Source organism: Rhinoderma darwinii, chromosome 1 (assembly GCF_050947455.1).
Source record: "Rhinoderma darwinii isolate aRhiDar2 chromosome 1, aRhiDar2.hap1, whole genome shotgun sequence".
Taxonomy (NCBI): domain Eukaryota; kingdom Metazoa; phylum Chordata; class Amphibia; order Anura; family Rhinodermatidae; genus Rhinoderma; species Rhinoderma darwinii.
In genome coordinates, this window is record NC_134687.1 from 40,579,103 (window position 1) to 40,594,100 (window position 14,998).

The 14,998-nt window shown below is 44.4% G+C and overlaps 2 protein-coding genes across 2 annotated transcripts in view; one reads left to right on the forward strand and one right to left on the reverse strand.

Annotated features, from left to right (window-relative positions):
- The window catches only part of EVC (EvC ciliary complex subunit 1), a 115,607-nt gene extending 110,790 nt beyond the window's left edge, over positions 1–4,817 (reverse strand). Inside the window, exon 1 of the mRNA XM_075857996.1 lies at positions 4,476–4,817. Coding sequence (XP_075714111.1) covers positions 4,476–4,643 — 168 coding nt within the window. The 5' untranslated portion in view covers positions 4,644–4,817. The remainder of the gene's footprint in view (positions 1–4,475) is intronic.
- Positions 4,818–5,027: 210 nt separating this feature from the next.
- Positions 5,028–14,998, forward strand: part of EVC2 (EvC ciliary complex subunit 2) — a 156,944-nt gene continuing 146,973 nt past the window's right edge. Inside the window, exons 1-2 of the mRNA XM_075849035.1 lie at positions 5,028–5,442; positions 9,936–9,987. Coding sequence (XP_075705150.1) covers positions 5,173–5,442; positions 9,936–9,987 — 322 coding nt within the window. The 5' untranslated portion in view covers positions 5,028–5,172. The remainder of the gene's footprint in view (positions 5,443–9,935; positions 9,988–14,998) is intronic.

Below are 14,998 nucleotides of genomic sequence, written 5' to 3' on the forward strand. Positions count from 1 at the left end.
TAACAACAGTGTTTTTTATTTTGAAAAACGATCATTTTTGAGCAAGTTATGAACAATTTTAGATTTATGCTAATTAGTTTCTTAATGCCCGACTGGCGTTTTTTTACTTTTGACCAAGTGGGCATTGTAAAGACAAGTGCATGACGCTGACCAATCAGCATCATACACTTCTCTTCATTTGTTTCCATCTGTATTCACAGCACAACGTGATCTCGCGAGATCATGCTGTGCTGTCACTTACTCCCACAGTAACTTTACCGAAGTGTCTAGAGAGTGAATAGACATTGCCTCCAGCCAGGATGTGATGTCTATTCACACTCCCGACACTTTGGTAAAGTTTCTGTGGGACTTACTTGTGAGATCACGATGTTCTGTGAGTAAGTCCCACAGAAACCTTACCGAAGTGTCGGGAGTGTGAATAGACATCACATCCTGGCTGATCGGGCATACAAACACACTTTCGAACGCTCATTCCCGATCATTGCCCCTTGTAAACATACCCAGTGTTCAGCCGACAAACAAGCAAATGTTAGTTTGTCGGCTGATCGCATCTTTTATGTGGACATAAAACACATCGTTCATGGGCAGCACATCTCCCCGTGTAAACAGGGATGTTCAGCTGACAGTAATGAAACTGTATGTGCCCGAATGTTCACACTAACGATTGTTCAGGCACATACTGTACCGATGATTGCTCCAAGTAAAACGAAACAGACGCGTGGTGATGGACTTGCTATATCGTCAATCGGCGCTTGTTACCGGCAGAAATTTTGCCATTGTAAAAAACCCTAACAGCATTGGTTGCTAAAGGCAACTACTCTACTTTTGCTTTGCACTAGTTTTTATAAATCTGCCCCTATGTGTTTTGTTGCTACTCAAAGATGCACCAAAATGCTCGTGTCTGCAGAACCTGCGTCTTTCTTCAACAGAAGAGAGGAACACACGTGTTGAAATCCAACTCTGCCTAATCCTCGTTTTCCCTAAGGTTTGCCTTCGGAGGATAGTCATGAGGCCCCATATATATTGGATTGTCAAAGGATCCTCCCAAAATCACTTGTTCGCTCTTATTAGTTCATTGTGTACAAGCAGCCTAAAGATATGTTCACACATCGCAGTCAATTAGCATTTTTTTGTTGTCGATTTTTTTAAATTGCAGCAAAAAACACAAATTGACAACTTTTGAACACGACCTAAGCTTAGTGCCCGAATCGCTAACTGCCAGGATCCCACTGATCTTTAGACTGAAGGGGGTGTAATGATAGTTCACAAAGTTTTTCCTTGCACAGCGGCACTCCCGACCACCCGCTGTGCAGGGAAATGTAACGGTGTTGCGGTTTTCTCCGTAGAAGGTGGCTGGGAGTGCAAAGAAAGAGCCAATGTACTTCTGCCCTTCATTCTCGGCATCGACAGAAGTCCCAAAGTTTGGACCCCTACTGATTATATCCTAGTGATATTCCATAACTTTATATGGAATATATAGGAGGGGATCTTGGCTGAGGAAGTGGGAGTTTCTATATGTATAGGATCAGGGCACATTTCGGCAACAGTTTTTCCTCTGCAAAAACTGCAAATTTAGATGCTTTATTTATGGTACATGTGCTTTCACCATTTTTCACCAGTGCTTTCACCACTTTCTCTATTTGTTGGAGAATGCTCAATAAAACTTCACAAAACTTATTTTCCATAGACTTGCTCCATACAATAGGAGAAATAGGGGGCGAAGCTACCCAGTTCTAAGAATCTGTCAGGTTGGACCCCATTGGATATGGGTCTGTTCACATCTGCATCTGGGTTTCAGTGACAGAGACTCCTTAGGGTATGTTCACACGCACTAATTACGGACGTAATTCGGGCGTTTTTGCCCCGATTTACGTCCGAAAATAGCGCCTCAATAGCACTGACAAACATCTGCCCATTGAAAGCAATGGGCAGACGTTTGTCTGTTCACACGAGGCGTATATTTACGCGCCGCTGTCAAATGACGGCGCGTAAATAGACGCCCGTGTCAAAGAAGTGACCTGTCACTTCTTTGGCCGTAATTGGAGCCGTTATTCATTGACTCCAATGAATAGCAGCGCCAACTACGTCCGTAACTGACGCGGCGTTCAAGCGCCTGCACATGCCGTTACGGCTGAAATTACGGGGATGTTTTCAGGCGGAAACATCCCCATAATTTCAGCCGTTACGGACGCCCTCGTGTGAACATACCCTAAGGGTGGTTTTACACGGCCCGACATGGTCCGTGTAAACGAGCACCGATCAATGAGATAGCTTGTGGATCGGCACTCGTTTACTCCTTTCATAAGGAGCTAGTATGGGGACGAGAGCTCGTTACTACAATCGCTCGTGCCAATACATTATTATTATATGTGCAGCACGTCCCCCTGTTTACACAAGGAAATGTGCGGCCGGCAACGATAATATTTTTGGCATTTAAAATGATGCAATCAGCCAATAAGAGCGTTTGCTCGTTCATCAGCTGATCGTTGCCCTGTTTACACAGGGAAATTATCAGGAACGAGCGTTCTGTGAACGCTCGTTTGCTGATCATTGGCCCGTGCAAAATGGCCCTAACAAAGCCTTCGACGCAGATGTAGATACAGTCTAAGGCCTCATGCACACGAACGTATTTTTTTTCTCCCGTAAATACTGGCGTAAATACGGGTCCTTGGTCACACGTATTCAACCCATATTGCACCAGTATTTACGGACCCGTGTTCGTAAATACGGGTCCGGTGTCACCAGTATTCCACCCGTATTTACGGGCATTTTTTCGCTGCAAAATTGCACTGCACTAATCGGAAGCCCCTTCTCTCTATCAGTGCAGGATAGAGAGAAGGGGCAGGCCTTTCCGTATTAAAAGTAAAATAAATTCATACTTACCCGGCCGTTGTCTTGGTGACGCGTGTCTCTTTCGACATCCAGCCCGACCTCCCTGGATGACACGACAGTCCATGTGACCGCTGCAGCCTGTGATTGGCCTGTGATTGGCTGCAGCGGTCACATGGGCTGAAACGTCATACCGGGGGGCCGGACTGGAGGAAGAAGCAGGGAGTTCTGGGTAAGTATGAACTATTTTTTTTACACGTTGATCTATATTGTGATCGGAAGTCACTGTCCAGGGTGCTGAAAGAGTTACTGTCGATCGTGTAGTTCTTTCAGCACCCTGGACAGTGACTATCCACTGACATCGCCTAGCAACGCTCCCGTAATTACGGGTGCACACACGTAGTCACCCGTAATTACGGGAGCCCCATAGACTTCTATGGGCCTGCCCGTGCCGCAATTCCGGCTTGAAATAGGACATGTTCTATATTTTTCAACGGCACGGGCACCTTCCCGTAAGCATACGGGGAGGTACCCGTGGCCAATAGAAGTCTATGGGCCCGTAATTACAGGCCGTAATTACCGCCCGTGATTACGGACGTTTTTATATTTGTGTGCATGGGGCCTAAGGGAAACATTTTATTTGTGGTAAAAAATACCACTATAGAAAAACCCTTCTATAATATAGGACTACTGAATGTAGTTTGATGTAAGTAACTGGAAGAATTTTTAGAAGAAGAAGATGTTGCAAGTGCATTTGTTGCATTCTTACCACAAATTAGACCACAACCCCAAAATAAAAACTGTTCAAACTGCTAATGGGGTACTTGACTATAGGTGGCATTATACCTGAAATACATTACATAGTGCCAACAAATTAGAATTTCTGTAGAAGCAGTAAAACAATACAAACAGTATACAAATATAAAATAAATATGCTATGCTCTACTAAGAACAACAAAAGGACCCAGCATCTTACTGTATAGTATATATATATATATATATATATATATATATATATATTATACAGTAAGATATATTATACAGTAAGGCCCCATGCACACGACCGTGTTTTTGCGTCCGCAATTCCCCCGCAAATCCACGGGAGAATTGCGGACCCATTCATTTCTATGGGCCCATACACACTATCCGTGTTTTCACGGGTCTCCGCATGTCCGCAAATCCGTGCCGCAGAAACTCAGGACATGTCTTATTACGGGCCGCAAATTCGATGCGGACATGCCAATAGAAGTCAATGGGCCCGTGGAAATTGCGGATACACCTCCGTGTGTCATCCGCAGTTTGCGGATTTGCGGAAATGTTGCTAGGCGACGACCGGGAATGAGTTCTGTCGTCATCCTGTTTTACCTAGGCTTTTTTTTTTTCATCCGCATTTTGCGGATTACATACGGATGAACTGCGGAGGACATTTCACGGAACACGGTCCTGGAATTTGCGGACCAGAAAAACACTACGGTCGTGTGCATGAGGCCTAAGACGCCGGGTCCTTTTGTTGCTCTTAGTAGAGCATGGCATGTTTATTTTATATTTGTATACTGTTTGTATTGTTTTACTATATATATATATATATATATATATAGTAAACATTTCTCTTCACATAGAGCTACATGAAACACGTAGTCACCTACCTTGCTGGAGAGCTGTGGCAGGAGCACATACCAGCACAGAAGACCTGCAGCAAGCACCCCAGTCACAATGCCCAGCACCACAGCTGTAGCCAGCAGTCCAGGGACCACCTGGAGAGAGTCCACTGAGAAGGTCAGCTCTACATCAGACGAGCAGCTACTACTAGCCATGGCTCTCAGGCTATCTCAGTATATATCTATATACACTTTCCTGACATGTTCTAATGCTGCCATACATGTGTAAGAAGCTGCTGCTGCGATCCTATTGTTAGACACAGAGCCTCCGGGTAAATAATAAAAGTTCTCAGCTCAAGAAAAGTTTCCATGGAAGTTTTGCACAGACACCTCACTACAAATCCCATGATGCAAAGAACATACAAGAGGCAGCAGAGACGGAGGGAGGAAGGATAGGGCTCACATTACTGCACCAATCTCAGCCAGGAGGTGGGATCTCACATTCCTAATACTGACTTTTTTTTTCACTGTTGTGTCCCGAGTCCTTCCTCTCCTCCTGGAAGTGCTCAGTTTTTTTTCTTTTGCACAACAATGTAACGAGTTCCGTGCAACTTGCAACATTGTATCACTCATGTCGTCCCTCACAGCGGAACTCAGCAAGCGGCGCCACAATGAAGAAGATGCCAAGCACGGCTGACTGTATGCCAAGCTGACATCCCAAAATTACATTTATTATATAAAAATAATGGAGGATGGAAGTTCTGTGTGGATGACAGCCCATCTCAGAGGTCACCCATGTGTTGCACTGGTCATCATGCTTTTATATGTGACTTCTCTGCACTCTACCAGGGCTTCCTCCAAGATGCCCGGCTCGTTCTTATTCAATGGGGATCAGACTAAGATTTTTGAGAGAAGAACTGTGGACTCCAAAGGCCTAATGAATACTAGATCACTCTGTGCCACTTCAAATTGTGAGCTTCTGGGCAAGGACTCTGGAGATAGCCTGGGGGTTCAGGTAAGAGGCTATTGACAATGTAGTGATGTATACACATGTACACTGTGTGAAAGGGAACAGATGTGATCTCTCTTAGGGTATGTTTACACACACTAATTACGGACGTAATTCGGGTGTTTTTGCCCCGAATTACGTCCGAAAAATGCGGCTTGAAAGCGTTGACAAACATCTGCCCATTGAAAGCAATGGGCTGACGTTTGTCTGTTCACACGAGGCGTATATTTACGCGCCGCTGTCAAATGACGGCGCGTAAATGGACGCCCGCGTCAAAGAAGTGACCTGTCACTTCTTGGGGCGTAATTGGAGCCGTTATTCATTGACTCCAATGAAAAGCAGCGCCAATTACGTCCGTAATGGACGCGGCGTTCAAGCGCCTGCACATGCCGTTACGGCTGAAATTACGGGGATGTTTTCTCCTGAAAACATCCCCGTAATTTCAGCCGTTACGGACGCTGTCGTGTGAACATACCCTTAAAGGGTATGTCCATATTTTAACACATTGGTGCAGAATTATTAATACTGTCTAAAATAAAGACTCATAAACTCAAAAAAGACAGGCAGAAGATGTGGAACAATGATGAATTTGGCGCATCCTCTGCCTGTCTCCCCTAAGTTTACATTTAGCATAGTATCTTTGCACATCCATCTAAAGATTAGACACTTTTCTAGTTCTAAAACCATCTCTTAGTTTGGCTTTATTACGTTATTTTTAGCATGTCAATAATAAATCTGGCGTATTTTACTAATCCAAATAGCCACGCCCTCCTTTTACAGAAGCTTGTTGAAGTGCACGTGCGCCAGTTTTTTGGCTCAATTTGAGCCAGAATTCTGGCATATTTTTATTAGTAATCTTCCCCATTAATAGAAAATATTATATATATATTCACACGGCCGTGTTCGGTCAGTGATATATGGACCGCATGTCGGCTGCATTTCCCATACCAAACACCGTTCAGGGAGCCGGGCTCCTAGCATCATAGTTATGTATGACGATAGGAGTCCATGCCTCCCAGCGTGAATACTGTCCCGTACTACTATGGGTCCTATAGGGTTTCCGTCAGTTTACCTGAAAAAACAGCCTTACTTGTGCCATTTGGTAAACATTGCCAAAATGTATTGTTTTCGCTAATGTTTTAATTTTATATGCATCTCAAGATGCTCCCACTAAAATTTACAACCAAGAAAAACAAAGCATCACATAGCCACAAAACTACAATATAAAAACATTATGATTCTGGAATGACAAGAGGTGAAAGAAAACAATCTATGGCATATATAGGGCCACAGGGGATTGCGCCCTTTCAGGGACCTTTAGTGCCACTATCTACAGGAAGGCGGGGGGGGGGGGGGGGTTGATACCTACAATGGGCTGTGTGGCACTACCTACAAGGGGTCTTTGTGGCACTATCTATAGGGGAATCTGAGTGGCGCGCTGATGGTCATTTTACTGTTAGTGGGGGGCTGATGGTCATTTTACTGTTAGTGGGGGCTGATGGTCATTTTACTGTTAGTGGGGGCTGATGGTCATTTTACTGTGAGTGGGGGCTGATGGTCATTTTACTGTGAGTGGGGGGCTGATGGTCTTCAAGTGGTTTCCACCTCTGACCTCCAATTGAAATTAATAGGAGGCAGAAAATACCTGCGGCAACCGTTTGGAGTCCTTTTTTACCTGTGTCTTCTGCATTAGCTTTAACGGCTTAAAGAAAATTTTTGGTAGGGGTGCCCTGTGCAAATTTTATTTTTCCAGTCCTGCTTCGTGTCCGAAAAGTTTGGGAAACTCTGTACTAGGCTACAGGATCACGCCGGCCTACGCAAAGATCCTGCCGTGGAGCAGTTCAGTTCGTCGTGGGAACGGGGCCTAGGTGAGTACAATTTTTTTGTTTGTTTGGGGGCACTGTCTACAAGGGGGAGGTGGGGGACTGTATTTCACGATCTACAAGGGAAGGTGGGGGATTATAGCACTGTCTACAGGGAGGCTGTATGGCACAATCTATAGGGGAGAACTATCTACAAGGGGGGCTGTGTGTGGCAGCCAGGGGAGGGGGCATTATACAGTGTAGGGGTACTACAGGGGGGAATATACTGTGTGTGGCACTAAGGGGGCATAATACTGTGTGGGCACAATTAGAGGACAAAATACTGTGTCCTTAAAGGGGTTGTAATATATTAATATTATACTGTATGGGGGGCGCTAAAGGGCCATTATACTGTGGGGGAACTATACTTTTTTTATGGGGTATTTTTTTTATGATGGGGTGAGGTGCTGAAAGATAATTTTGCACGGGGCGCCATCTATCCTAAGGCCGGCCCTGATCGCAATACTACACAAAGTATCGGTATCGTGACAACCCTAACGAGCAGTAAAGGAAATGAAGGGGAAACCGTGCTTGTACAACCGCTGCGGCCCCTTCAAAACAGCTGATCGGTAGGGGTGCCGGGAGTCAAACACCGACCAATCAGATATTGATGGCCTATCCTGAGGAAAAGCCATCAATGTTTTGGGAGTGGACAACCCTTTTAAACGTGTACATGTTCTGTATAGATGGATGGTGGTTCCTCAGAATCATTTCTATGCCCAAGGAGCCCCAGTCCGACACTGAATGTAATATGTTGAAGTAAACAAGGTGCCACCCTATGAAATCCGTAATGCTGAGAAGGTGCCACCTTATGAAATCCGTAATGCTGAGAAGCGTTATTTACTAGCTCGGCACTCTACATAGTGAGAATATCTTCTATAAGAAACATGTATCAATGATCCCGGGTCTGACTTGGGCTCTGAAATCTCCATATTCATTATTTTAGAATTAATATTCCATTCAATCAGTTCTAACTTGTGAAATTAGTTTTCAGGTCTGGGGAAAAAGACTATTGCTTTGGGAATTACTGCTGTATGAATGTATGGGTATAATAATACTGGCTTTATTATGTATGCGGAGATTTTATCTTCCATAATTGCAATTCATCTTCCTGACCTAATCAGCAAAGGTATTAATCGCAACGTTGAAATAGGAAATATTAAATCAGAAAAAATGGTGGAGATTGTTAAATACTAACGTTTGATGAGTAATGATGACAGAATTTGGTTTACAGCAGTTACCAGATAAGGGCCTGTTCACATCAGCGTTCGTTTCCGCTGAGGGGTTCAGACGGAGGTTTCCGTCGGGTATCTTAAAAGATAAAAAATTAAATCTTAATTTTTTTATGCCAACTTTTTAAATTTACATGACTACATTGACTAGGTATTTACAAAGATTGGGGTCCCTTTACCTGTTCTGGTTCACTGCACAGCATCCCCTTATGCTGGGATAAAGGGTCGGACTGACTCACCCGAGTACCAGAGGGTCCTCAGGTGGGTCCAGGCTCTAACACAATAATGGGCCCCAAAGGTCCAGCAGAAGACAACCGCATTTGGAGATGACTATGGAGCCAGTCACTTACCACTAGGGTCTATTTCTTATGGGATGATTCACACTTAACCTATTAGACCTTACTGATGATGCACATCCAGTAAATTGTACGCCATTCTTGACTGCAGAAAACCGTCGGCAAGATCACTTTTTATTCGTAATATATTTTGTGTCAGGCTGTCTGATGTACATGTTCTCAATTCCAATAACCGAAACATATTATGCAATTTTTTAATAAACTAATATACTGTAGGTAGGGTTCTTACACTTAACAGAACATCCAAGCTGCTCGTGTTCTCATCACTTGTAGACTGTCTGAATACGACCTCCTCCCAACACTTCATCAATACTTTTTATAGCTGCTCCAGTAACTAAGGTCAAAGTCGTACTTCACCGTGTATTGTATAATCTATTGATGTAGTCATGGTGGGGCTGCCTTCCCTGGAATCCAATATCTCTGTGACAGCCATGTTATACATTTTTGCTCCGCTTCTTTTCTTATATATATATATATATATAGTACACAAGAAAATGGCGACCGCACTCTGTGAACACCAATAAATAAACAAATATGCATTACTGCTGAATTTTCTTACAATAGGGAGGTTCTTAGAGCACATTTTGATCAAATTGTGTGAGCCCACCTGCCACGACAAGTTGACCTCTTTAAGGTGGGTTCCTACGCTGCACATACACCCAGAACTGGGACTAAGCCTACATATATCTGGGGATGGTAGGAACCAGCATTAAACTAATTAAAATCACCCAGGGCAGAATGGGAGGAGTGCAAGAACAACAAGTGGAGGCAGTCACTAACCCCACATATATGCAATACATAAGAGACAAGAGAGTTTGATCAGCACATTCCAGCAAAATGAAACAAAACGTGTATACGCCTGTGGCTGCAAAACAATACAGTACACAAGAAAATGGTGACAGCACACTGTGAACGCCAATGGCACCTAAACATTATAAATAATTAAATATGCACTGATCCTGAATCTACTTACAATAGTGAGGTTCTTAGCGCACATTCTTATTTTTTTATATATAATATGTGTTATTATTATTATTTTTTTTTTACAGAGAATGGATCAGAGACAAGTGAGGGCTGAAGATTTACCAACATTTAATACAGGTTAGTCATCCCTCCATTACCCTGTGTGTCCTCCACTCGTTTAGTGTATTTTTTTTGCCTTAATCTGTGTAAGGGCAGAAGTCCAATTGCTCCATTGGGGTCACATTCTTTTTACAATTAATATCAAGCTATGACAGACAATCAAGGGCTCGTTACATGGTGGGTATATATATATATATATATATATATATATATATATATATATATATCTCTCTCTCTGAGAGAACATAACATAAATTTATTAACATAAGACACAGTATCTATCCAAGTTTTATCTATACACTACAAATGTTCAAAGTGATTTCCATTGGTGACACGGCAGATGTGTAGGCGGTAGTCCAGTTCTGTCCAGCATATCCTCGGATATGGGCTCCACTGTTTGAGAGAAGCATTGTCTCAGGCAGGGGCGTAGCTAAAGGCTCATGGGCCCGGGTGCAAGTATTCAGCTTGGACCCCCCTATCCCTCCCCAACACCACTATCATCAGAACCCTGCGCGCGCCTATGCCCAGACGCTTTGCCCAACAGTCCCCATAGTATAATGCCCCCACACAGTATAAATCTCCCATAGCTGCCCCCACACTGTATAATGCCCCATAGAGTATAATGCCCCCCATAACGGCCCCATACCGTATAATGCTCCCCATATCAGCCCCCACAGTATAATGCACAACATAGCTGCCCCATACAGTATATTGCCCCCCATACAGTATAATGCCCCCTATATGAGCTTCCCATACAATATTATGCCCCCATATGAGCTCCCCATACAGTATAATGCCCCTCCATATCAGCTCCCCATACAGTATGGTGAACCCCATATCAGCCCCATACAGTATAATGCCCCCAATATCAGCCCCCCCATACAGTATAATTCCCCCATGCAGTATAATGCTCCCCCATCTTATCAGCCCCCATGCAGTATAATGCCCCCATATGTGCATAATAAAAAAAATAGCATAATTACTTACCTATCCCCGTTACGTCGCCTCCTCCGGTCTGTGCTATAAGTGACTCGGCACAGACAGGCGCGATGATCTCGCTACATCCCGCCTGTCTGCGTCGAGCCGCTCAGGGCACAGTGAATGCTGGAGCAAGGAGACATCAGCTCCTTGCTCCAGCATTGAATGGAATCGGGACTTCGGTGAGTGACTCGCGACCACCCGGAGGTCTTCAGACGACCCCCCAGGGAAACGCGACTTACAGTTTGTAATGTATTGTGCAGTTTGCGGTGGAGAGAGGAGGGGGGACTGTAATTTAACGCGCCCCCCCCCTCTCCACCGCAAACATCACAATACAACACAGTACAAGACAGCACAACACATTACATTATAAGACAGCACAACACATTACATTACAAGACAACACAATACATTACATTACAAGACAACACAATACAACACAACACATTACAATACAGACTCTGCAGCTCACCTGGAGTCCTCCGTACCGACTCTTCCACTGCACTGGCTGGAAGACGTGTCACGTGATAACACGGTCACATGGTACACTAAGTGTACCATGTGACCGTAACCAGGAAGTGCCAGCTTCACGGCACAGAAAATTTATTTGCATGCTGTATGGCAACAGGGGCCCGTGGGCCCCCCAGACTTAGGGGCCTGGTCGCAACTGCGACTGCTGCGACCCCTATAGCTACGCCACTGGTCTCAGGTCGCTCAGATCCTGTGCCTGGGGGGGCAGATACATTGAGTCCTTGATGTAGCCCCACAGAAAGAAGTCGCAGACTGTTAGATCCGGAGATCGTGGAGGCCAGCGCAATATGAATAGTTTAATTAACCCCTTAAGGACAGGGCCAATTTTAGCCTTGAGGACAGAGCAATTTTTTTTACATTTCCCTCTTTGCATCCCGACGATCAAAACGCTTTTATTTTTTTGTACGACGTAGTTGTATGAGACTTTGTTTTTTGCGGGACGAGTTGTACTTTATGTACGTACCATTTTTTGGTACAAATACATTATCGTTTAATTTCTATACATTTTTAATTAGATTAAAATGCAGAAAAAAAGCAGTTGTGCAGCAGTTTTAATATATATATTTTTTACACCATACACCGATCATCATAAATAATGTTATACATTTGTTGTACAGGTCGTTACGGTCGTGGCGATACCAAATATGTCTATATTATTTCATGTTTTGGGACTTATATTTTAAAAAGTTGATTTATTATAAAAAATGTGTATTTCTGTGTATTTTATTTACTTTTTATTTATTTATTTACCATTATTTTTTTTTTACATTCATTTAACTTTTTTTTTTAATCCCATAAAGGGATTTATCATTTTGATTTTGATTTTGTAACTATAATGTACTGGCATAGATCTATATGCCAGTACATTGGCCTGTTACTGATCGTACACAGGCAGTTGTTAGGGCCTACCTCAGTATGCCCTAACAACAGGAAATATGTTCAAACAGCCCTGGGGTCCTTCACTGGACCCTGGGCTGTCTGGCCATACGAGTTGTTGGCTTTGATCGCGTCACAGTTATTTTCTGTGACGCGATCAATGTGCAGTCCCCTCTCCTTGAACGCCGCGATCAGCTGTCATCGCGGCGTTCAAAGGGTTAACAGCGGAGAGAAGATGTTTCTCTTCTCTCCGCTGTCAGAGCGGGGCCGTGGCTGTGTATAACAGCCGTTGCCCCGCTCTCGATCGCACGCAGAGACGCGCGCAGGGACGGCTGTCAGAGGACGAGTATGCTCGTCCTAATGCGCGAAGTGCTCGCCGCTCAGGACGAGCATACTCGTCCTGTGTCGGCAACCAGTTAATCAACAATTACATCTTCAAAAAATTGCAGTATACCCAGGCATTTTAGTTCATCTAGATACAGAGCACATGCGGTTTTGGTGTGATAGTTTTGCTTTTCTATGGCCATAATTGCTTCTCAAACTGTAAGGGTATGTGCACACGACCTCTTTTCAGACATAATGGAGGCGTTTTACGCCTCGAATTACACCTGAAAAGACGGCTCCAATACGTCAGCAAACATCTGCCCATTGTTTGCAATGGGTCTTACGATGTTCTGTGCAGACGAGCTGTCGTTTTACGCGTCGCTGTCAAAAGACGGCACGTGAAATTACGGCCGCGTCAAAGAAGTGCAGGACATTTCTTGGGACGTAATTGGAGCCGTTTTTCATTGACTCCAATGAAAACCAGCTCCAATTACGTCCGTAAAAGACACCGCGAAAAACGCGTGCACTTGTAAAAACGTCTGAAATTCAGGAGCTGTTTTCTCCTGAAAACCGCTCCGTAATTTCAGACGTATTTGGCATTGTCATGTGAACATACCCCAAGTGCTACGTCCATGAAAGTCACTCCTCATTAAAGTCACAAATTAAATATTAAACGAAAAGGGTACAGTCAGGTAATGTAAAGTAATCTTCTTATGAGATAGTGTATTAGACCCTGTTCACACAGTTTTTTGGTGCGTTTTTTGATGGGAGGTGGAAAAAAGAAGCGTCCTGCCCTTTTAAACATAGTGAAAAACGCGGCAAAGAGAGTGCAGGCAGGTCGAAATCTGAAGGAATTTTGAGGCAGATTTTTCTGCCTGCAAAAAAAATCAGTGAGAACAGTCCGTTAGTATTTGCACCTTATTAGTTTCCCAAATGCTGCTGCTCTGCCTCACTTAAAGAGGCTCTGTCACCACATTATAAGTGCCCTGTCTCCTACATAAGGAGATGGGCGCTGTAATGTAGGTGACAGTAATGCTTTTTATTTAAAAAAACGATCTATTTGGGGGGCGGAACTAGCGACGGACCTGAATGGACGTGTGCTGCTGAGCTCCGTAACTACCGACAGCTCATTTCTTGCATAAGTTAGCGTGTTACAGCCAGCCATGGTCAAGATCGGCGGCAGTAAGTCCAGAGACGACCAGGATCCCCCCAGAACACTTGGGGCTCAAGGAAACATGGAGAAGTTCGTGAAAAGGGGGCCGTTGGGTGCAGGCGGACATGAGGCCAAGATGGCGCCGTCCTCCTCTCGCTCCCGGGAAGAAGATGTTGCAGGAGCAGCAGATGATAGCAGCGATGCAGGCAGCACTTCGACCGACTTGCCACTCACTAGAGACTTCTTCACAAAGGTACTTAAAGGAACAGTGTCATCACAAATAATTTTTTTATATGTTAAAGATGTTAGTGCTTTAATAAAAACGTTTATATTCATTTGTGTGTTTGTGTTTTACTGTTTCTTATTTTTACACTTTTTCTTCCCTATGGGGGCTGCCATTTTTTGTTCCATTTCTGTGTGTGTCGATTAATGACACACACAGACATGGAATACGGCAGCCACAGTCCCATAGGGACTGCGAACGGCTCCCGTCCCATTGACTGCCGTACCCATGTCACACTATACACTCTCAGCTCTGCTTCATATCCTTGTATCGCTAGTAGCATTTCTTACCACTTATCTCCCGGGCTGTGTATCAGAGGGAGAAGACAGGTTTAGGGTATGTTCACACGGCGGGGGTCCGTAACGGCTGAAATTACGGGGATGTTTCAGCCTGAAAACATCCCCGTAATTTCAGCCGTACCGGCATGTGCAGGCGCTTGAACGCCGCGTCAATTACGGCCGTAATTAGCGCTGCTATTCATTGGAGTCAATGAATAGCGGCTCCAATTACGGCCAAAGAAGTGACAGGTCACTTCTTCTACGCGGGCGTCTATTTACGCGCCGTCATTTGACAGCGGCGCGTAAATTTACGCCTCGTGTGAACAGACAAACGTCTGCCCATTGCTTTCAATGGGCAGATGTTTGTCAGCGCAATTGAGGCGCTATTTTCAGACGTAATTCGGGGCAAAAACGCCCGAATTACGTCCGTAAATAGGCCGTGTGAACATACCCTTATTGTCCCGTTACGGAGCACAGGAGATAAGAGCCATCGCTGAGCTGCTACTAGTGATACAATGCTATGCTTCAGTGTCCGGAGGATCATACAGACCTGGGTAAGACACTTGCTTTCTAGGGGGGGGGGGGGGGGGTGGGGTGACAATGGGG